Source organism: Pogona vitticeps, chromosome 4 (genome assembly GCF_051106095.1).
Source record: "Pogona vitticeps strain Pit_001003342236 chromosome 4, PviZW2.1, whole genome shotgun sequence".
NCBI lineage: Eukaryota > Metazoa > Chordata > Lepidosauria > Squamata > Agamidae > Pogona > Pogona vitticeps.
Genome location: NC_135786.1, coordinates 124,039,962 through 124,063,713, shown reverse-complemented (window position 1 = coordinate 124,063,713; position 23,752 = coordinate 124,039,962). Strand labels below are relative to the sequence as shown.

Sequence of the window (23,752 nt, the reverse complement as noted above, 5' to 3'; positions counted from 1 at the left end):
ACAAAGTTCCTTATGATATTCTGATTAGCAAAGTAACTAGATCTGAGCTGGATAGAATAGCTATTGGGTGGAAAACATCTGGCTACAGAATAGTATTTGGACAGTGTGGCCCTTTCTCAAACTAGGAGGAGGTAACAAGTGGGCTACCACAAGGCTCAGTCCTGTGCTTGGTGCTAATCCAACATTTTTATTAATGATTTGGAGGAGGGGTATAAAGATGACACAAAATTGGGTGAAATAGTTAATAACCTGGAAGACTGAAACAAAATGCAAACAGATTTTGATAGTGTTGAGGACTGGGTTGAAAACAAGAGAATGAAATTTAACAAGGATAAGCGCAAATTTATACGCCCAGTAAAAAGAAACCATATGCACAGTTACAAGATAGGTGAATACTTGGCTCAGTAATACTATATGTGAGAAGGATCTTTGGATTGTAGATCACAAGCTGAATATGAGTGAACTGTGAAATGTGTCTGCAAAAGAGGCAAATGCTATCTTAGAAGGATACTAAAAACTGGAGCAATTTCAGAGGGCAACAAGGATGAGCAGGAGCTGGAAGCCAAGCCCATGATTAGCCTTGAGAAAAGACTGAGGGAAAATATGGCAGCACTCTTCAAATACTTGAAAAACTGTCATAAAGAGGAGAGCAGAATCTGTTCTCAATCAACCCAGAGTGCAGGACATGTAGTAATGAGCTCAAGTTACAGGAAACCAGATTTTGGTTCAAGATTAGGAAAAATTATCTTAACTGTTAGAACAGCATGACAATGGAAACAATTATGTTGGGAGGTGGTGAGAGCTCCAACACTAGAGGCATTCAAGAGAAAATTAGACAACCGTAATTCAGACATACTTTAACTTGTATTCCTGCATTGAGCAGAGGGTTGTAGGTTCCTTCAAACCCCATTATTCTATGAATTTCTGCTGTTCAGTAGTAATTTCACATAATTATGTTTTTCTGCCCCTAACAAGTTGTCATCTGTGTATTATTAATGTTTCTTTTAACATTCCTTTATTAATTGTCACTCATCTGAATTAATGCCAGCTTTCCAAATGATATATTCTGCATATACTGTAGTTTGAAGAGATAGAGATATAATACACCCTTGTTTGACACCTTTGGGTGTGGGAAACCATTCTATTCATTAATATTTTGTCCTAATGGTAGCTTCTTGTCCAGAATACAGATTATGCATCAGGACAATCAAGTGTTGAAAGACACCCATTTCTTTTAGAACAGCTCATGGCTTCTCATGTTCCAACCAGTCAAAGGCAGTGCTATAGTCTATAAAGTATAGACTGATCTTCCTCTGAAGTTCTTTGGTAGTCAAAGGATATTTGCAATATGATTTCTAACATCTCTTTCTTTTCAGAATGAAACTTGAACATTAGCATTTCTTGTTCCATGTAGGGTAAAGGTTTTTGCTTCAACACCTTAAGCATTACTTTGTTTGGGGAAATAATGCAGTGGTCCTATAGCTACTGCAATCCTTGGTGTCTCCCTTCTTGAGGAGTGGAATATATACGGAAAGTTTCCAATCTGCATTATATTGCTTTGCTTTCCATATTTATTGGCATAGTCCAATGATTTCGAGATTCAGTCTCTGTAGTATAAAATACTTCCATCCTATCTAAATTTTCTTCTCCACATGCTTCTTCTTCTTCAAGGAAATCTGTCTTCCTTGCATCTTTCTGTGTATGCTTCAGTATATTGTTTCTACCTTCTCTTTTTTATAATCAGGTAGCACATTCCCTGACTGATCTTTCAGCATCCTTAATCTAGCTTTAAATCTCCCTTTGATTTCTTGGATGTTACAGAAAAGATCTCTTTTCTCTTTTGTTTTTCTTTTCTATTTAGTTGAAATGATTACTGTAATAGCTCTCTTTGTTTTGATGTGAGAGTCACTAACAGTTGTACATAGAATTTTGTGTGGCCACTGGACAAACCAGCAGTTGGTGCCCTCTCTAGTTGCAATAATTCCAGGCATCTCTGGCTTGTCTAATTTCAACAAGCTTTTATTCCCACATAGCTTATAGGTTCCACTGAAAAACAGCAAGTTCAAAATATATTGAAGAGAGTCATACAGTTGTGACGAAAAAACTGCAGGTACAAATACTTAAAATCCAAAAGTCTTACAGTTATGTAAAACTATAGGCACATAATTTAAAAATATGTGAAAACTGAACTTAAGCTTTAGGGAAATACTTAAGTCATGTTTGCATCCAAAATACAAGAGCAAAATATAGTCAAAATATAGGGCCATACATACAGTGAAACATATAAACAAAGTTTTAAATCACATTTTCAAAATACAAAAGCTTATAGGCCATGAAGACAGCTCTGAAGAGCCAAAGACAGAAAATACATCTCTTAAGAACAAAAATGTAAAAAGCAAAAAGCATTGCAACTTTCACTGGAAGGACTGGAAAAATATTTAAGCTCTTTAAAGTAAAAAAGCATTATTTAGCTCTAAGCATATTAAAACACACAGAAAAATTAATACAAACATCTTCACCCAGTCTGTCCAACGCTACAATGCATTAAATCTAAAGCATTCCTTGTTACAGGGCATTTAATAAAAGTTAGGTACCAGAACAAGAGAGACTGAGATAATGTGCCTGAGAGAGAAAAATTAGATAGTGGAAGAAGAGATTATCACATGGCTCACCTAATCTGTTGTTCTGGCCAGACTGTTAACTTTTTTTTAAAAAAGTGCATAATCGAATCTCTTTTCCCCTTATCTTCTGCCTCCAAAAACCAAATCCATATAAAGGGCTAACTGTGACTAATTTTGCATTTTCTTTTATCTAATACTTTAGATTTGTTCAAGTTTGCATTATTTATTTAATCATTCTATTGCATTCTGTCTGAAATTCATTGATTTTCCTCTGATTTCTTTTACATTGTTACTATTGTTACTTGAATAAATGTTCAAATAAGAAATAAGTGTTAAAGTGTTCAAGTTTCAGCTTTTGGAGGATTTTATTATGTTTGTTATATTGTTGTGTTTTTATCATGTACGTAAGCCGCCCCGAGTAGACTTTGTCTAGGGGGGCGGGGTAAAAATCTAATAAAAGTAAAGGTCCATGTGAAGTCCATTGTTGTTACTTTATGAAATAAAGTCATCATATTATTATATGCCTCATGCATGTTTTTTATGTTCTATACAGTATTTATACTGTTGTGTGTGCTTTATCATAACCCAAACAAACATCTCTTATCCCTCTAGGCATCTAGGGGAGCTGATATCTACAACAGCTAAAAGCTGAGGTAGTTACTAGTGAAGAGTGGCACTGACTAAAGGTGTCATTGGCTAGGTCTGCTGTTTTAAAATTATTCATATTAATTATACTATCAGTGGTGGCGAACCTTTCTGGGCTTGCGTGCCCAAAATGGGAGGGGGACGGGGGGGACAGCAGGTGGCGTGCCGCCGCTGCAACAGTGGCAGCAATGGACTCGGAAGACCAAAATCGTAAGTGGCGGTTTAAGGGGGAATCATGGCGACGGACCCAGAGGTGGCAGTGGAAGGGGGAATCCTGGCTGCAGCCACCTCATGTGGTTTGGCTGTGCAGGAGGGGTGGGGAGAGTAGCGACTTATGGCTCATGTGCCAGAAGAAAGGGCTCCGCGTGCCAGCTGTGGCACGCGTGCCATAGGTTCGCCATCACTGCACTAGATGGTGATACAACACAGTGAAAGGTATAGAAATTTAAAGTAACATTTAGCTAACAAAGATGTTTATGAATTCTGTAACCTTGATCTGAAGCACAGCTGGTCAATTGTTTTGATACACTTAGATGTGTTATGAAATAACTAATGGCAGCAATTCCAAGCTGTAATTTTAAACTGCACTTCACTTTTAGAGCTTTTTCCTGCTCCCCCCACCAAAAAAACCACACATAACATTTCAAATATTGACAACAGCCTACATTTCCTATTTCCAATTAAGTAGTGTATCTGAATTCTATATTGATCATCTTCCTGGTTGCCTATAGCATGCAAAAGCAATAAATAGATTGTTGGAATCAGAGAATTCAATAAGTCGCTCTCCTTTGTTTCTGACTCCCTTGGCCAAATTCTCCAACAATATCAGATTCCGTTTCATCTAATCTCACTGGACCTACTCCTGAGTAAGTACAAATAGAATTAGAATGAAAAATTTAACAGTAATCAATTGTGCAGAGATTGAAATTTCAATTTAACTTATGTTCCTCAGAAGTTCAGGTCTGAGTTAGGAAACTCACCAAAAAAAAGAACAAAAATATTAAATACTAGTTTAAACATAAGGTAATTTTTCCTTCTCCATCTTCTCTGAACCTGTTAGCTCTGATTAGCAACAATAACTGATTTTAGTTCCAACTGCTCTTTTGGAGTGACTTGAACAGCTTCCATCGAGAAACAAAGCTCCATATCTCAAGCTATTCTAAGTGCCAGCCAACTGTCTCCAAACCCTAGGTTGCAACTAAACTGCTGTCATTTCTTCTTCTTTCTGCTAGAGAAGCTGAATCCTTTCAACGCTGCACAAGTCAACAAGTGAATGAAAAACTTAAAGGGAAAGTAAGTGTGTGCACCACTGTGATAGACACATGTACCAAGAATGAGGAACAAGAGGTCCTAGCTAATATACACACAATCTACTGAGACTGTACCATTTACTGAGTAAACAGCTAACCTAGTGTTATTTAAACAATTAAAATTACCATTCAGCAGAAGTTCTTCAAGATTATCAGGGTTTCTGGCTAGCTGCAGAATAAGTGCTGAGCCACGGACCTTATCAGGAAGATCTTCATAAAGTAACTCAATATATTCGTCCATGTCATTGATATTGGCTACTTCATCAATCTGAAAACAGCATGCAAAAAAGTGGAAATACTGAATACAGTACATGTAACAAAACAAATTACAAACAATTAAACAAAAATTTAAACATTTCCGGGTAGACCGATGTTTTTAGGATTACAAATTATATTAGTAACTAGGCAGTGAAATTGTTTATAAATAATTTAAAGTCAACCTTGAGTTAGGCATCTATGAAAACTAAAACAGGAAAGACAATAATGTGGTACCCACATTACATTTTTATTTTGTAATGGACCTGCTTCCAGAGAATAGTAGAATATGATAATAAATTGTGTTTCAAATGTAAAACTTGCATTACTCCATGATTTTATCATATAGCGGGAGGGATCAATGGGATCAAAGACATTAGCAAAAAAATCATTAAAATGGAAACCTGAATAACATGGCTTTGCAACTCTTAAATATTTCTGATAATATAGCAAAATGGCATATGAAAATATTTTTGATTATTATACTCATTCTTTGATAGAGACATACAGTGGTGCCTCGCTAGACGATGATAATCTGTTCCACTGAAATCGCTGTTTAGCAAAATCATTGTCTAGCGAAAAGCATTTCCCCATTGGAATACATTGAAACATGTTTAATGCGTTCCAATGGGGAAGAATCATCGTTGTCTAGTGAAGATCGGCCATAGGAAAGCTGCTTTGCGAACCACCGATCAGCTGTTTAAATCGCTGTCTTGCGAAGCTTAGGTCCCCAAAACACCTGTTTTGTGAGTGCGGAGGGAGCTGTCAAAATCGTCGTCTAGCGAAAATCAGTTTGTGAAACAGGGACCAAACATTGTCCAGCGAAATTCCCCCAGAGGAATCACTGTTTTGCGAATCACTATAGCGATCGCAAAAAGTCAATGTCTAGCGAAAAAACTATTATGCGGGGTAACTGTCTAGCAAGGCACCACTGTAGAGTGAAATCCTACTGCCAGAAATTATGCTGCATAAGGCTAATAACATCATCAGCTGCAGGAAATTAGGAATTTTCAGTTCATCCCCCCTCAAAGGTCCCAAGGCTTCCCTTTCGTGGCAGTGAAGCTACCGGAGACAGAGTAAAAGTGAAGTCTTTAATTTTTGAAAATCACTGGCGCCAGAATGATTACTGTTCCATTACAAAAGGAATTGCCGTTTTCAAGCAAAATTCTGCAACCAGAGGTGGTCATAACTCAAACTGGTTGCAAGTCAAGACATTCGTATGCTGAGGCACTACTGCAGTGATAGTGCCTCAGTACTCAGGTTTTATTGCAGTGTTGGTACTTTGAAATAAATAAGTTGGTTCTGTGTTGTACTTTGAGCACTCGGGCTCAAAAAGGTTTGCCATCACTGGTCTAGGCTGCAGAGATTCATTTCACTTTCCTTAGCACATGGCAGGCCTTCTATCCCTGAGAAGAAGAGGAAGGCAAAAAGGTCACCCAGCCCATACTGGACCTAGGAAGCATGGGGGAGGGGGTGACAGTCTCAGAGAAGTGCCTGGTGAGGAGGAAGATTCTTTGGAACAGCAGTTCCCAACCTTAGGTAACCCAGGTGGTTCTTGGAGCCCTCACCATTAGCTGTGCTGGCTGGTGTTTCTGAAAGTAGCAGTCCAAGAACCCCTGGGTTACCCAAGGTTGGGAACCACTGATTTGGAACAATTTCCTTTCCCTGTGCAGCTAAACGGTCTTCCTCTGATCCCCAAAAGATAAGGAGCTTTATCCAGCCAATAAATTCAGAGTGAAGTGCCTGGCTGGTTATTTGGTGATGATTCAGAACCCCACAGAGCAGCTCAGACTAGCCTGCATCCTAGTTAGGCATCCTTCAGTCTCGAAAGACTATGGTGACGTGCTCTGTATGGAGGACTTGGAACAGCGTCTAGTGTGGCTGAAGAGGCCAATTCGAGAGTGACAATCTCTTCCACACTGAAGACAAATACAATCTGTCCCCTGTCCAGCTCCCTGGTTTTGCTGCTTTTGTGGCTTCCTCTTTGCCTCAGCCTGCTGGACAAGTCTCTTCAAATTGGGAGAGGCCGTGATGCACTGCCTGCCTCCAGGCTGAACGGTCAGATGTCAAGGTTTCCCATCTGTTGAGGTCTATTCCTAAGGCCTTCAGATCCCGCTTGCAGATATCCTTGTATCGCAGCTGTGGTCTCCCTCTGGGGCGATTTCCCTGCACTAATTCTCCATACAGAAGATCCTTTGGGATCCGACCATCAGCCATTCTCACGACGTGCCCAAGCCAACATAGACGTCGCTGTTTCAGTAATGTATACATGCTGAATATTCCAGCTCGTTCTAGGACTACTCTGTCCTGCCAGGTGATGCCAACAATCCGTCGGAGGCAATGCATATGGAAGGTGTTCAGCTTCTTCTCCTGCCATGCACAAAGGGTCCAGGACTCACTGCAGTACAGGAGTGTGCTCAGGACACAGGCTCTATAGACCTGGATCTTGGTATGTGTTGTCAGCTTCTTATTGAGCCATACTCTCTTTGTGAGTCTAGAGAACATGGTAGCTGCTTTGCCAATGCGTTTATCCAGCTCGACATCCAGGGAGAGGGTGTCAGAGATGGTTGAGCCAAGGTACACAAAGTCATGAACAACCTCCAATTCTTGTGTGGAGATGGTAATAGAAGGAGGTGAGTCCATGCCCTGGCCCATGACTTGTGTTTTCTTCAGGCTGATTGTTAGTCCAAAGGCTTGGCAGGCCTTGCTGAAACGATTCATGAGTTGTTGGAGGTCTTCAGCAGAGTGGGCAACAATGGCTGCATCATCTGCGAAGAGGAAGTCCCGCATGCATTTCAGTTGGACTTTGGTCTTTGCTCTCAATCTGGAGAGATTAAAGAGCTTTCCGTCTGATGTAGCCTGCATCCACACCTGTGGCATAACTGGAGTCTAGTGGAGGGATCCATAAGGTACAGCTCATAGTTGAGAAATACAAAAAGAGTAAGAATCACTGAAGAAAGAAGAGATCAGCTGAAGATGAAGTCAGAGCCAGCAAATGAAACTGGTTCAGCCAGGGTTGATTACACTCTCTTAAGGGAGCACTAGCACTGTGGGAAGTTTTTAGTCCAAAGTTCCATCTTGTGGCTATTAAGGGATACTCCAGTGGTGTTTAGCATAATCATCCTATTGTACTATAAAGATGCATTGTTCTATGATTCTCTCTCTGCGCATGTGTGGAATGTCCTAAAACAGATTGTTTCTTGACGCCTCTTTGGCTAAAATCTTATCTTTATGCTAAAAAATGCTAATGATGGTACTTAATAAAAAGACATGCCTCCAGAGAAGAAGGTAGACATTTTGGAGACATTTTTACAGGCAGACATCTGCCTCATAACTAAAGACTGCAGTCTGCCTTCATTCTATCAGAGATATCTCCCTGGTTTTCATGCAACTGCTGCTTGGGCTGGCTTCCAAGTGGCGGTTCCCTGGGGATTTTTCCCACATAGCACCACCTTATTGGCTGGTCATTTCTGCTTGTGGAAATAAGAGGGACAACCTGTCTTTTGAGGATGTCCTCTTCCACTACAGGAAAATTTGACCTTTTAAGAGTGTTTGCATATTCAAAATTATGACTGAAAAATAGATTATACAAAAATTATACCACTGTGTATGGATCCTGAAATCAATCTGAAGGGTTATAAAGAAAGTACAGTGGTACCCCGCTTGACGACAACCCCATTAGACAACGAAATCACTTTATGATGACTTTTTTCCAATCGCTATAGCGATTGCAAAATGATGTTTCTATGGGGGTTTTTTTTGCTTTACATTGTTTCGGTCCCTGCTTCAGGAACCATTTTTTCGCTGGACGATTAAAAACAGTGGATCAGCGGTTCACAAAATGGCTCCCCGCTGTTTTCCGGACCTATTTTCGCAACACAGGGATCGTAAAATGGCTGCCCTATGGAGGATCTTCGCTGCATGATCAGGTATTTCCCCCATTGGAACGCATTAACCGGTTTTCAATGCATTCCAATGGTGTTTTTTTTTTTTTTCGCTTAACAGCGATTTTCCTTGAATGGATTATTGTCATCAAGTGGGGTACCACTGTACATAGGTGTCAAGAGAACAATTAACTGGTAAAAGCTTCAAAACTGTAAAAGTTTTTGTTTTGACCCAGGTAGCCAGTTCAGCTGCCTTAATTAGCTATTGTGAACAAGGTGGAACATGTGGGTGGAAAAGTCCACAATGCTACACACCGAGTCTACATTCACAAGCTGAAAAATTGAAAGGTGTCATTAATGACCAGGCGTCGAATGTACACCAAACATTATAATCAAACACTATAGGAGCCTTGTGACAGAAGCAGTACATACACACACACTGTCAAAGATACATAACAGTTCCGTTTGACTAGAAAACATTAGCAGCTCCTACCTCCATTCCTTCAAAAGGTGGCGGATCTTTCGGCTTACTGGATTTCTCTTTCTTTTCTATGAAGAGGAAATGCAATCATAACTTTACCTTTACAAAACTGTTACCTTACTTTAATTCTGCACTGATATTCAGAATCAAAATGGAAAAAAACTAGCTAGGGAAAACTCACTAGCATGGAATCAACAGTTCTATACAAGTATATTTTAAAGATTGCAATTAGAGATGGGGGTATTTGTATGCAAATATCCCTGTGCAACAGGACTTAAAGAGGGGATGGACCATCCACTCCTGCTGCGGCACTGATCCCACTTGTCCTCCCAGTTGCCTCTCTCTTTCCGCTCGGCTAGCCACTCCAGGCAGGGCGAGAGAGGATGAGTCTCCCTGCATAGCTGCCAAGTGGCCAGCCAAGTGAGAAAAGAGCGGTGCTCTGCGCACAATTGGAAGGACGAGCGGGATCAATGCCACAGCAGGACGCATGAGTGGACAGTCTGGCTCCAGGGGCTGGACTCTCATTAAGTCCAGTTGTGTGGGGAAATTTGTATACAATATGAATACCACGATCTCTAGTTGCAATCCATCCATTCAAGCATGTTTCATTTAAATATTACATTCAGATAATGTCTTACTGAAGTATTCTGCAATGAAGTAACATAAACATGAAAAAAACAGATCACCCTCATATGCAACCACATTACTGCTGTCCATGCACGGAGAATGATAATCTGGAAAAGAAAGCTTCCAATATGCATGAAGAAATTCCATACATTTAAGAACTCAAATTTACACAGCATTGCTCTCCATAAGGAAATAGGGATAGCATATTTCTCTTCTTATGTTTACTTTAAGCATGTTTCAGAATGCCTAAACAGGATTTACATTTAACTGGAACTGGGGATATAATCTGGCAAACCTACCTGGATTAAAATTTACAAAACAATCCAAAAAGAACCATTCACATAAAGCAGCCACTAGAAAGGACATTTTGGAAATGCTATATGAAATAGATCAAACTCAACTTTCCTGGAAAGTTTTTTTTGAATATGCGACGCAAGATAGAAAATATTTTCTTAATAAGCTTCTTCAACACCAATTCATTAAACACAGAGGCTGAAATTATGTTGTTTAATGTAGCAAATTGGAAACAGAACAGACCCATTTGGTTCAATGGAACTTACAACAGAGCTGACTCACCAAATTTCCAGATTCAGCCTACTCTAGTACAATTTACTATGCACAGCAACAGGATTTCAGCCAAAGATTTTTGGAGGAAAAAAAACTCAACAAAAAATATCACCCTGTTCTCCGATTAAGCAAATAATGCATTGTTTTCAGTGTCATTACACCTAGCCAATAAAGATTTTCCTGTAAGGTCTGAATAGGTCTTTTAGGTTGAGAGACTTACAACACAAGCCTCATCTCCTTCATCTTCAGAGAAAGTGAGGAGCACTCACTCCACAGACAATTTTCAGATCCTTTTAAAATTGTTTTGCTCACCTTTTGCTGATGAAGTATCCTTTCGGTTCTGCAAGTAATACAGCAATTGTTCTACCTCCGCTAGTTTGGAGGGGTGAATAAGTTTACATTCCTCCACCACCTTCCGAGCCAAGGAAGAAATGTCTGTGTTTGCATTAAGACTCTTCAGCCGAATGCTGTAAAGTATAATTCAGGAGTGTTAACACTTAGTTTATGCAAAAATATATTCAGTACCTGTCAACGTACCCTCTAATTTTCAGTGCCTCTCTCACATGCAACTTCACCCCTGCATGTGCTCAGGACTCCACCCTCCCCATGCACAAGGTTTCGTTGTGACTGGAACCAAAGGAGTTGAACATAATTGCTGTGCAGAGGAGTAAGAAAGCTGCATGGAAGGACGGAGAGTCACACACACAGCTTACAGGGAACCTTGGTACCTGTCTTTTCATATATAACCAAGAAGGTCTTGAAATCAAAGTACAGTGGTGCCTCGCTTAACGGGTGCCCCGTTTAACGAGGAATTCACTTAACGAAGAAGATTTTGCGATCGCTTTTGCGATCACATAACGTTGTTTCCTATGGGGAAAAATCGCTTTGCGATTTTTCCCCATAGGCTCCATTTCCCCCAGCTGACAGGAGGGGCTTCTTCCGAATCTCCCGCCAGTCAGCTGGGGGGAAAAGTCGGCGGGCGTTCGGCAGGAGGGGAAAGGAGGCTTCTTTTTCCCTCCTGGCTGATTGCGATCGCCGGCCAGAAGGCCGTTCGGCAGGAGGGGAAAGGAGGTTTCCTTTCCCCTCCTGGCCGATCGCCAGCACAGACGCCCCTACACGCTCGGCAGGAGGGGAAAGGAGGCTTCTTTTCCCCTCCTGGCTGATCACGATCGCCGGCCAGAAGGGCGTTCGGCAGGAGGGGAAAGGAGGTTTCCTTTCCCCTCCTGGCCGATCGCCGGCACAGACGCCCCTACGCGCTCGGCAGGAGGGGAAAGGAGGCTTCTTTTCCCCTCCTGGCTGATCACGATCGCCGGCCAGAAGGCCGTTCGGCAGGAGGGGAAAGGAGGTTTCCTTTCCCCTCCTGGCCGATCGCTGGCACAGACGCCCCTGCACGCTCGGCAGGAGGGGAAAGGAGGCTTCTTTTCCCCTCCTGGCTGATCGCGATCGCCGGCCAGAAGGGCGTTCGCCAGGAGGGGAAAGGACCCTTCCTTTCCCCTCCTGGCCGATTGCCGGCCAGAGAAGCCCCTGCGCGCTCAGCAGGAGGGGAAAGGAGGTTTCCTTTCCCCTCCTGGCCAATCGCTTGCACAGACGCCCCTGCGCGCTCGGCAGGAGGGGAAAGGAGGCTTCTTTTCCCCTCCTGGCCGATCGCCGGCCGGTCAGCCGGCTGAAGAAGCAGGGGTGAGCTGGGGAGGAGGGCGTGGGAGCCTTCCCCCGCCCTCCTGCCCTAGCGCCGGCCCCATTTTCGGCCAGCGGCTAGCTGATTGGTGGCCGCAGCCATTTTCGCGCCCTGCCCTCGCTTACCGAGGGCGCGAAAATAGCTGCCATTATGAGGAAACATCGCTTTACGGTGAGTGTAGAAGCCATTGGAACGCATTAAACGATGTTTAATGCGTTCCAATGGCATTTTCCTATCCGTATAGCGATGTTTTCTCATAGCGATGGTTAATCCGGAACGGATTAACATCGCTATACGGGGCACCACTGTATATTGCACTGTTTTTGCCCATTTTCTTTAGAGACCAAATCAAAGGAACGTAGGAAACTTCCTTGTAAGGTCTGACTGAGTCACACCATTAGCCTATATAGATTAGTATGAAAATACTGACTGGCAACAGCTGGTTTAGGAAGAATTATTTAATAGCCCTAGCAAGAGACACTGGGAATTGAACCTGGGACCATATGCATGCAACACATGTGTTCTACCCTTTTACAACATCTTTCCCTTCCATGACACACATGTACTCTTCCAATCAAAAGTATGCATATATAACCACAGGCTTCATCCAAACCCAACTGTATTTGTATTCAGGTATGTGCCAGCATTAGGCCATGTAACTTAATAAATAATATTGAAAGTAATGAAGATATGCACAAAAGGTCAATACAAAAAGTACAGTCCCTATTTGCCATGCTGAGGATGATGGGAATTTGAATCCCACTATTTGTAGAACAATTGATTCCCCATCTATACAGCAGCAGTTCACAAGTTTTGGCTTTCAGATGTTTTGGATTTTAACTCCCAGAATCCCTGACCACTGGCCACACAGGGAGTGAAGAGGTGAGAAGCATGCTCATAAACTAGCTTTTTGAAAGATAGCCTTCTTTCTCTGTCCTTTTACTTCTTTTGTTGGCAATAATTTTTTTTCTTTTGATTAAAGCTAAGGATCTAGAAGATCCTTGGCTATTCCCTTTAAGAATGTTAAGCTCCACACCTTTCACAAACATCTCATTTTTATTCCCTTCCTTCTGAAAAAATGCTGAAAATGTCCCTCCCCAAACATTTCATAGGCAAACAAATGATTCCACAAAAGTTAGATAGGCCGGATGAGCGCTACACTGAGTGGTTTGGGCTTGTTTCCAAACTATATTTTGGCTACTGAAAAGACTTCTGCTATATTTATATAGGTTAGCATGCATTACACAGCATGTAAACTGAATATAATGTACTTCTTTAGCATTTTTTGTATATATGTCAACTATGCTAGATTAGTTCCAATAAATTTAAGGCACCAGAAGTAACAAGGCCATTTGTTCAGCTTTCCCAAGTTATTGTCTTAAAAAAGGAAATTTTTAAGGAAACAACCGTTTAAAATGGAAGTTTATTGAGAAAAATGTACTCCAAATTTCAAAAATAGCCTTGTTTAAATAACACAAGCTTACATTTTTTGACATTCCTTGCGTTCACCCAACATGGGATCTCCCATCTCCCCAAGAATTGTAGCTTCTACTTCATAGTGAACAATAAGTGCCTTTTCTGAAGGATGCACATCGATATTTCCTCCTTTTACCTTCCTGTTAAGTAAGAAAAAAAATAGCACTGATTAATGCTAGTTGGTTGATACAATAAATGTCTGAATGGGTGACTAGAAGCTAAATCTCCCAGCTTCCTAGTTCAGTGATTAGTTCATCAATTATTATTTATTAATTCAATTATTTCATAGCAGTAAGTCTGACCTCCTTCCTACTTCTCTCCTCCTAAAAACGGCAAACTCATTAATTCTTGCAACCATTTCAAATGAAGAAATGTGCTTGTTTCCTCTTACAAACATTTAATATTTTGCCACTAATAAATACTTCTTGTGTCAGAAGGAAAACAAGCTGCTGTTAAATGTGTCAAGTCACCTTCAGCACAAGTGAAGAAGAAGAAGAAAGAAGAAAGAAGAAGAAAGAAGAAGAAGAGGAAGAAGAGGAAGAAGAAGAAGAAGAAGAAGAAGAAGAAGAAGAAGAAGAAGAAGAAGAGGAGGAGGAGGAGGAGGAGGAGGAGGAGGAGGAGGAGGTAGTGGTGGTGGTGGTTCCAGTAGTAAAGAAGTACAGACTAGGTATCTCTGCAGGAGTGCTGGTAGTTGACAAGATAGGGAGAGAGGAAACAAAGGGACACTCGCAGGAGTGTCAGTTCTCGCTCTTGTCTCCAAACTGTCTTTCTTTTTCTTTTTAATGCCTGATGTCAACACTGGAACAAAGCTCTGCTAGAACATCTGGGAGATGCAGAGAGCGAAAAAAGAAGGAAATTGCAAATCAGTCCTTGTTTGCAGCTTATTGTGGCAGCTTCTGTTTGAGCTGTCCAGATTTGCAGGAGGCACTACTACAGCAGATCTGGACAACTACAACAGGAGCTGCTACAACAAGCTCCAAACAAGGGCTGACTGCCAATGTCCTCCTCTCTCTCTCTGCTAACTCTTGTCTGATCAACTAAAGAGAATCCACCTAGGGAAAGCCAAATTCATAGCAAATCAATGTGCATTTTCTTTCACCCTCATTCAGCTATGCAGCCAGCCAAAATCCTGCAAAAGCCCCTTTGCCAGCTTCGTCCTTATTCTTTTCTCTCTCCTCTCCGCATTTCCTTCCAATTGTCTACCCATCCATCCCTCCATTTGAGTCCATAGCTCCACCAGCAACTTATCCCCAAATTTCTGTGGTCTTTTCTTCCCCCATCTATGCTAAATCTGAGATCCATCCGTTTTGCTACAGGTAAACACACCCAGAAAGCCAGCCATCTTGCTCTGCTGCTGCTAAAGCAGTTGGTGAAGCCTTCCCGATCAACCCATTTATTACAGCGTACTGGACTACACCATGGTCCACAAAACCGTATGTTATCGCGATCGCCCGGCTTTGAAAGTACTAGAAGGCTCTTCGTGGCTTCTCCTTCTCAGGCGGGGAGCGAGGCGAGGGGGACACAGCATGCAGGCGGCCAGAACTGGGACCCGGAGAGAGAGAGAGTGAGGGGACCCTGAGGGCCACGCTCGCCTTGCCTTGCGCTTCGCTGCCCCCCCCCCAAGCCTGGCTCCTCTCCGGCCTTGCAGGTGCCTCCCCCCCCCCGACACCCCGGCTCAACCCTCCACGGAGCCCACCGGCCAATACAAGCCCCCCCCCCTCAGCGAGCCCTCTGCTTTCCCACCCCCGCCCTGCTGTCGAGCATCCTCAGCATCTCCTGCCACGGCCACACCCTCCCTCCCGCTCGCCCCCCCCCACCCGGCCTTCACGACCCGATCTGAGGAGGCCCTCCCTACCCTCGGCTCCCCGTCAGCGCCTCTGCCGAGAAAGGGTTACCTTTTGAGGTACCGCGCGTCCTCTCCTTGCATGGCGGCGGCGGTGGCGGCGGCGCTAACTCGCGAGGAAGCCGGACCGGTGGGAGACCCTCCGCTAAGAGCCAGGGAATAGATGAGCGAGACGGTTACCAAGGGGAGGGAAAAAAGCCACTCCTCGGGCGCAGGCGCACTCCCTGTCTCGGGCGCATGCGCGCAGGCTGAATCCGGGAAGGAAGGAAGGAATGTAGGAACGTGTTGTCAGGGCTGAGCTTTCGCTTCTCGTGTGAATGGTGGAATCGGGAGACAGAGCGAGCGAAGGAAGGGGCTGGCTGGCTGGGTGAAAGAAAGAGGAGGTTGTTCTTTTCAGTGTTTGTAGGGAAAAGCCCCACTGTGTTCGGTTGGTCTTGTTTCTTTGTGACAGCGGATATTTCCTTAAGGAGGAAGGGAAGAAACCAGCTACAGAATTACGTTTTTAAAGAAAAGAGAAGAAATCTTCCTGAGGCGCAGCATGCCGTGTGGACAGTCTTTTTTATAATATGTCTTCTGAACATTTTCTCCACCTTAGGCTTATTTTAGTTTTCTTATTTACAGACATGTTGCTGTCCACAGCCTCACCTCCCAATATTGCGTGCCGCTTTTACAGATATTAACAGCGTGTGTGGTGACTTTCCAGGGTTTTCTAGATACAGAGAACTCAGAAGCAGTTTACCAGCTCCTTCTTCTGGAGGTGCCCTTGGAATGTGCAACTTGCCCAAAGTCACACAGGCTGGCTCTGCTCCCAGGAGGCATAGTGGAGAATTGAACTCCCAACCTCCGGCTCTGCAGCCCGATACCTAGAGATGAGTAATTTTACAGTGTCCTGATTATAAAGTGGCTAACACAACTTTTTCTTCTAAAGCACATAACTTTCATAAGTAAAATGTGTGTGCACGCGAGCTTGGAGAGTTCAGAAACCAAAATATATCTAGGGATATGTGGTTGATTGCAACAATGACGAAGCAATGTTAAAAGGGGCAGAAACCTTCCAACTAGCCCTTACTCACAGTAGCAAACTTCCATGTCTTTCAAAAGGAGAAAATGACAACGTGGTTATAATCCAGACTTCATATTTGTTTCAGAGCTTGTAGTACAACAGAGTGTGAAGCAGGACTGTAACCCAAGTCCAAATTCAAAATATGGGTTCATAATATGCCCACTCATGGCAGCAGTCTATCAACAGTACTATTTCTCAGGAGGCATAATTTTTTAAAAAGTCAGTTGGCAGGGATCCAGCACAACAATGCATGAAATTAAACCAGACATTTGCCTGGTCCTAGAGACCTACGAACAGTTCATCAATGCAATGAAAATATCGTAATTGTCCATACTCTGAGAATGCAGAACCAGCTACTTCCATGGCCAAACATTAGAAATAGCAATCAAAGGAATAACTCATTTTCACATTGTGAACAAATTCCTTTGAGCAAAAGAAACCCTTTTGGCTGGGCAGCAATTAATTTCTTCTCTTAGATACATAATACATACTGTACACAGTACTTGGAAAAAGTATGTATTATGTATCTAATACAGTACTTGGATACAAGCTACGGAAGAAATAAACATGTCAAGAAGCAGTCAAATACTTAGAAATTATTAAAGTAGTTTAACAACAACTGCATTAAATACCTAGTCAGCCAAACATTCGGCCAAACAAAATAGCCCATCAGTTCCTTTTTAATGGCAGATCTGATTATTGCCATTGGAAGTCAGAACTTATACTTGAAAGAAACAAGGAAGTAGAGACCAATGACCTTACAAGACTTAAGTGAATTGGAAAAAGCTGTTTGGAGCTGCAACTGTGACAAGGCAGTGCACTTTCATGACATCCATGTAGAACATATAAAAATATTGTGGCACAGTAAAAAAAAGTGACTGATTTCTGTAATAACTATTTACTCTTTCAGCATCCCCCCAAAATTGAAGAAAGTCACAAGTGATTGTCATCTTGAAACTTTGAAAATAACCTACTGATCCAAAATATTGCAGGCAGATTTCACTAGTTTGTTATATTTACAGAGTCTAGGAAAGAATTGTTCTTAACTGTTTAATGGAGGTAGTGAAACTAATCATCATCTCATAGCTGTTTAATGGAAGTAGTGAAACTAATCCTCATCTCATAGCTGGCTGGATTTAGACCTGGGAGAACACCACAGTACAAGTCCAACATCTAATGCAACATACAAGTGGTGCCCCGCATAGCGACGTTAATCCGTTCCAGGATTAACGTCGCTATACGAAAACATCGCTGAACGGAATAAAAAACCCCATAGGAACGAATTAAACCCTGTTTAATTCGTTCCTAGGGGGCAAAACCTCACTGTTCAGCGAAGATCTTCCATAGGGCTGCCATTTTCGCTGCCTCGGTAAGCGAGGCACCAAACGGGCAGCCATTTTGGAACCGCCGATTAGCTGGGCGGCGGGCTCTTGGGGAGGAGTGTGGGGACCTCCTCCACCCTCCTTCCCAAGAGCCGGCCGGCCTTTCCCCCCAGCTGGGCGGCGGGCTCAAGCGGCAGCGGCTGCAGGGTGTCTGGGGTGTCTGGAAGGCTTCGGGACACCTCCCCACCCTGCAGCCGCCGCCGCCGCTTGAAGCCGCCCACCCCAGCCGTTCTCGGACTTCCAGGCCTCCGAGAACGGCTGGGGTAGGTGGCGCAGGGTGGCTGCCGGCGGCAGGGCCAGCACGTCCGAGCGGCAGTGGAGAAGCCTTCCCCCGAGGCCTCTCGGAAGCGCTGGCCGGGAAAATGCTGGCCAGCGCGTCCGAGCGCCAGTGGCGGAGCCTTCCCCCTCCTCCCGGCTCTGGACGATCCACCCCTCACCCTCATCTCCGCTGCCGCCGCTGGGTTTCAGAAGCCCCTTCCGAAACCCAGCATCGCTGGTGGAGAAGGGGGTGAGGGGTTGAGAGGAGGGCAAGGCTCAGGGAATACCCGAGCCTTGCCCTTCTCGACACACCCCTCACCCTCATCTCCGCCGCCGCCGCCGGGTTTCAGAAGCCCCTTCCGAGACCCAGCATTGGTGGTGGAGAAGGGAGTGAGGGGTTGAGAGGAGGGCAAGGCTCAGGGAATACCCGAGCCTTGCCCTTCTCGACACACCCCTCACCCTCATCTCCGCCGCTGACGCTGGGCTTGGAAGCGGCTTCCAAAGCCCAGCAGCGGCGTCGGAGAAGGGGGTGAGGGGTTGGGAGGAGGGCGGCCGTGATCCGCGTCGCGGCCGGCTACCCCATCCATGGACGGACTCCAGAGAGTCCGTCCATGGATGGGGAAGCCGGCCGGGGGCGGATCCAAGCCCTGGATGCCTGAAAGGTATCCGGACCCCTCCCATCCTGCTGCCGCCGCTTGGATCAGTCCCTCCCTGGCGAGGGTAGGGATCCCGGCCGCGGGGGCAGGGTGGGAGGATCTGAGGCATCCGCAGGGGAATCCTGGGGGTGGCCTCGGAAGGACCCTTCGGAAGGGTCCTTCCGAGGCTACTGCCTGCATTTCCCCCCAGCTGAGCGGCGGGAGTGGTCCTTCGAAGGCTCCCGCCGCTCAGCTGTGGGAAAATGGTGCCTATGGGGAAAAATCGCAAAGCGATTTTTCCCCATAGGCAAAATCGTAATGTGATCCGAAAAGCGATGGCAAAAAAGCCATCGCTATACGGATCCATCGTTAAACGGGGCGCTCGTTAAACAAGGCACCACTGTATTGAGGACAACTTTGAAAATAGGAAAATTATGGTAATGGTTTTTGTTGATCTGTTGGCTACCTATTACTTAGATTGGCATCAAGTATTCCTGTAAAAATTGTGTTATCTTTTAAAAAGAATTATACATTAACTAATGTATTAGAAATCCTTTTAGAAAAATCACTGATTTTTCATTCATTTTTAAGGACAATGTAACCAATGGAGGACTCAAAAGAATGGTCTATCCCAAGGCAGCATATAGACTCCAGTCTTCTTCAACATGTAACCAGCAATTAAGCATTCCCGAGGCAGGAGAAAGTGTATTTATGCTGACGATTTATTTATTTATTTTATTTATTTTTGGACTTATATACCGCCCCATAGCGCTACAAGCACTCTCCGGGCGGCTTACAATTTTAATTATACAGGCTACACATTGCCCCCCCCAGCAAGCTGGGTACTCATTTTACCGACCTCGGAAGGATGGAAGGCTGAGTCAACCTTGAGCCGGCTACCTGGGATTTGAACCCCAGGTCCTGAGCACAGTTTTAGCTACAGTACAGCGTTTTAACCACTGCGCCACGAGGTTCACACTTGTTGCTCAGTCAGACATTCTTCAAAAGTAGATCTCCAGTTAGATGCATTAGAAGAACCTGGTGCATATCATGACAAAAACCAGCTTAAACCAGCCTAGATAAAACTTAGGTGTGTGTCTTTCATCTGAGAAATAAGCATTGCAAAAACTTCAGATTACCTAGAAGGGAATCCAGCAAGATCATTGATCACCCCACTCATAACAGCTAGGTGTTACCATAGATCATATGCTGACATACATGAATTTCAGCACTCCCAAAACACAAATCAAAAAGGTTTCCACAAGGAACATTATTATTTGAAAGCTATAAAAACCCTGCTGGGATACACAACCACAAATGCTAAGAACTATGGCCTTATCCCAATGCTCTTCTGTAGGTGAACACACCAGCCCAATGTTGTATAGTTCAACCTATGCAAAGCAGATACACATAGCAGTCAATTAAAGTTTTAGAATCACTGGATGCCTGAAGCCAACCCCCTACTGATAAAAATCAGTTACGTCACAGACATTACACCAAGTGACATTGCACTGAATGACAGTAAAGTCAGGGTTTCATCATACTTATTGAAGCTGGGATATTTCTGTTATTGTCAGTAGTGTTTTATGAATGGTCACAATTAAGTGTTACCACAGTCAATGCTTTTTGCATTTTGTTTTCCTCAAAAATCACAGTCCTTACCACACTGCTTCTAGCCATCTATATTTCTGTCTCATACTATAGAGTAATAAATGATGCATTAGATGAAACGGTCTCTAGTCCACTTAAGATACTTACAGTGCCTCAGAATTCATTGTTTTTTGCAGACTAGTGTTTTTCTGTAGTTTATTGACTTCTGAGACCACTTTTTTTAGCACTGAAGTGGCTGGTAGTAAAATATTGAGCTACACAATAAGAAAATCCCCTACAAGAGTAATTTTATTCAAAGTAGAACATTTTTATAATCTAGCATAAAATAAATTGGTCAGGAGGCATCTCTACCCCAAAACCTGAATCATTGTGGTATTACCTAGTTACAATGCTGAATAATGGATCCAAGGCTTCCTGCAGTCTAGGTACCTCGCCCATTGTCATAATCTGTGCCTTTCTTCCCAGTTCTTTTGAGTTGTTATATTAAAGGGCAATTTTGGTCAATGAGATATTGTTGCTTAGGGCTAGCTTTTCAGTGACCAAGGAACTATGACATCACTGTGTTATCTTCAGACTCATTGGCTGATAGGGAGGTTTTCTCAAATATAGTACATTATTCTTAACTTTAGACTCTTAATAGGCTTATGTTGTCATTCTAAAGATAGATGATAGTGGTCCAATCTCTCTCCCTCTCTCTGCATAGGCCTCCATCTTTAAAAATAGAACTCAACTACAGAGATAAATGTTGATTGGGCTCCATTCTTCATCCCCCAAATAATTATACAATTGTAGCTCAAGGTAAAATAGTAATTAAAACAGATAAAATTCAGATGTGACACAATATTGAAAAGTATTTTAAACACACATTTAAAATAATTGTAGGGCCAAATCTGAGCTAGACATGAATAAAACATTACTACCAGCAGAAGCTTCCAAATCCCACACATGACATATAATAGTAATATATAGAGTTTGGGTAAGTTTGGGCAGGAGAGGTTGCAGTTGATGTTCAAATGTGGACTTATTAAAGATGCCACTTGGGGCTCCAATATCAAGGGCATAACTGATAGCACCTGTGCACTGCACATCTGGTCTTTCAGGAAAATGGAAGTCCAGAACAGTTTGAATACTACGTATTTGCATGTTATAATTCTATGCACATTGTAGAGACTTCCAGAGATGCAGAAAGCATTTGCAAGCCTTTATAGCCAAAACAGAAATTAACAAAAATACCCCAAGTGGCTCAGAGCATATTTTCTTTAACTTTGGGATAGATAATTAAAGGTTTCACCATTAAAAAAAAAATAGGCTGATAAAATTCAGAATTCATGGCATGTTTTGGAAGAATAATGAATATCCCCTGGTTCTGGTATTGCGTGAAAGCAAAAATAAAAAGCTTCCCTCTATTCATTTTATCCAACCCCTGCATAATTTTAATCCTCCTTGGCATAACTGTGCTCTTGAAAGGTTGCTAAGGAATTGATTGAATAAACAAACAAATAAATAAAGCTATTAAGCTAAACAATGTCAAAGCAGATATAAGATCATTGAGAGTTTGAAACAATCCCATAGAAAATAGATGCAACATTAAAAACAGGAATTGTAAATTATCATTAGATAATATAACCCCTGGCATTTATAAATTGTTATCAGGTGATACTTGCAAGCTTTTGTACTAATCCATGGGAAATATTATCGTACAAGTCCCAACGGCTCAATGTCTAGGTGTTGGATATTTGATAAACTTAACATGGTGCTTTCTAGTGAGATATGATCCTCCTGGGACAGTTTAGTACAACCTGGGCTATTAAAATACAATTTCAGTTTCTCTTGTCAAATCACTTTAGTAGATCCTTTTTATTTATTTTTGTTACTTGATCAGTGTTACATACAGCACTGATGGTACCTGTCTGTCATGGGTTTGGAGGGAAAGTTCCATCCTATGGGGAGTGGAAGGCGGGACATCAGGGGGAGGAGCTGTACTGTATATATATTTGGAGCTGATGTGGAGAGTTAGGAGTTGGAGTCTGGGTGTCAGACTGAGTACAACTGTGTGTCAGTTAGTACATACCTGATAGGTTCAGGTCTCTATCTAGGTAGCCAGAACGGATAGGTTCAGGGTCTGTGCTTTACTTTATAGTGTTCTGTGTGAACCAAACTGTTGTATGTATGATTGAGACTAAGCCACGTTACAGTATCTTATTTACCTGATCTTTTTATTTACCCTGTTTGTTATTTAAATAAACCTTGTTCTTTTGTTTAGTAAAATCCATTCCTGGTCTGTGTGACTCCTTATAGGGAATGGTTGGTGGCAGCATAATTAAAGTGTGGCATATTCCAGTAGGTCTGGGGTTGTCACCCCTCTGACCACCTTCACTTCAAAGTCATAATCTTGCAGGTTTAAAGCCCACCTCATAAGTTTACTATTATGGGTTTATCATTTCCAATTTTCTTAACTCAAACGCCATCTTCTCTAACTCAAATTGTCTTTGCCTCTCCCTTTCCCTTTCCTCCATTTCAACTTGCCTTTGTTTCTCTTCCCTTTCTATTTCCCTCATCCTCAGTTCATGCTGTTGGGCTAGGACCATTTTTCTGAGTTCTGGGTTCTGTTCTCCCGTGCTCTCATCCTGCACTGAGCCAAATTCCTCCTCAGAACCTTGGTCTACCTGTGGGTCTCTTACTTCCCCCATTTCTGCCATTTGGCTTCGAGTCAAGGGCATAATCCCCCCCCAGAACAGGCTGCCTTCAAAAGTCAAGCCTCAAAATAAAGCGACGACTTTTTTCCTTTTGCCTCAGAAACAGCCTTCTATAGATTGCTGCTGTTCCTTCAGCACTAACTTGCAACTGTTGCCAGGCAGAATAGAATCCACCCCCTCTGCTAGGCCTCTCAGCAGACAGGCTAAATCACTGTTACTTCACACAGCTTTGCCTCAGCTCTTTCCCGCCAAAACGGGTTGCCTCAGAGCTCCCTAATCTAGTCCCCAATCTGAGATGGCACGTTCTTCCACTAGCATACCTCCCCGTGAGGTAAGCCTAGAAGATTACCTACGCGCCCTCAGATTGTCCCTGACTAGACCCCCCTTGCTCTGGGCACACTTGCCAAGGCTTTGCTGGACCACTGGACAACTGGACTAGTCGTATCCCACACGCTGGACACCAATCAATGTGACAACCGCTTTGGAAGAATAATGAATATCCCCTGGTTCTGGTATTGCGTGAAAGCAAAAATAAAAAGCTTCCCTCTATTCATTTTATCCAACCCCTGCATAATTTTAATCCTCCTTGGCATAACTGTGCTCTTGAAAGGTTGCTAAGGAATTGATTGAATAAACAAACAAATAAATAAAGCTATTAAGCTAAACAATGTCAAAGCAGATATAAGATCATTGAGAGTTTGAAACAATCCCATAGAAAATAGA

General features: G+C 43.0%; 1 protein-coding gene across 4 annotated transcripts in view; it reads right to left on the bottom strand.

The window, feature by feature from the left end:
- The window catches only part of KIFAP3 (kinesin associated protein 3), a 308,839-nt gene that overhangs the window by 114,369 nt on the left and 170,718 nt on the right, over positions 1 to 23,752 (bottom strand). Inside the window, exons 1-5 of one of the 4 annotated variants that reach the window (XM_072998262.2) lie at positions 15,437 to 15,619; positions 13,550 to 13,681; positions 10,703 to 10,857; positions 9,209 to 9,264; positions 4,703 to 4,844 (exon numbers count right to left, since the gene is read on the bottom strand). In XM_072998262.2, the coding sequence (XP_072854363.1) occupies positions 4,703 to 4,844; positions 9,209 to 9,264; positions 10,703 to 10,857; positions 13,550 to 13,681; positions 15,437 to 15,468 (517 nt within the window). In that variant the 5' untranslated portion in view covers positions 15,469 to 15,619. Of the gene's footprint in view, positions 1 to 4,702; positions 4,845 to 9,208; positions 9,265 to 10,702; positions 10,858 to 13,549; positions 13,682 to 14,867; positions 15,033 to 15,396; positions 15,620 to 23,752 lie in introns of those variants that run through there. The other 3 variants (XM_078392439.1, XM_072998261.2, XM_072998260.2) reach the window with 3 other exon arrangements.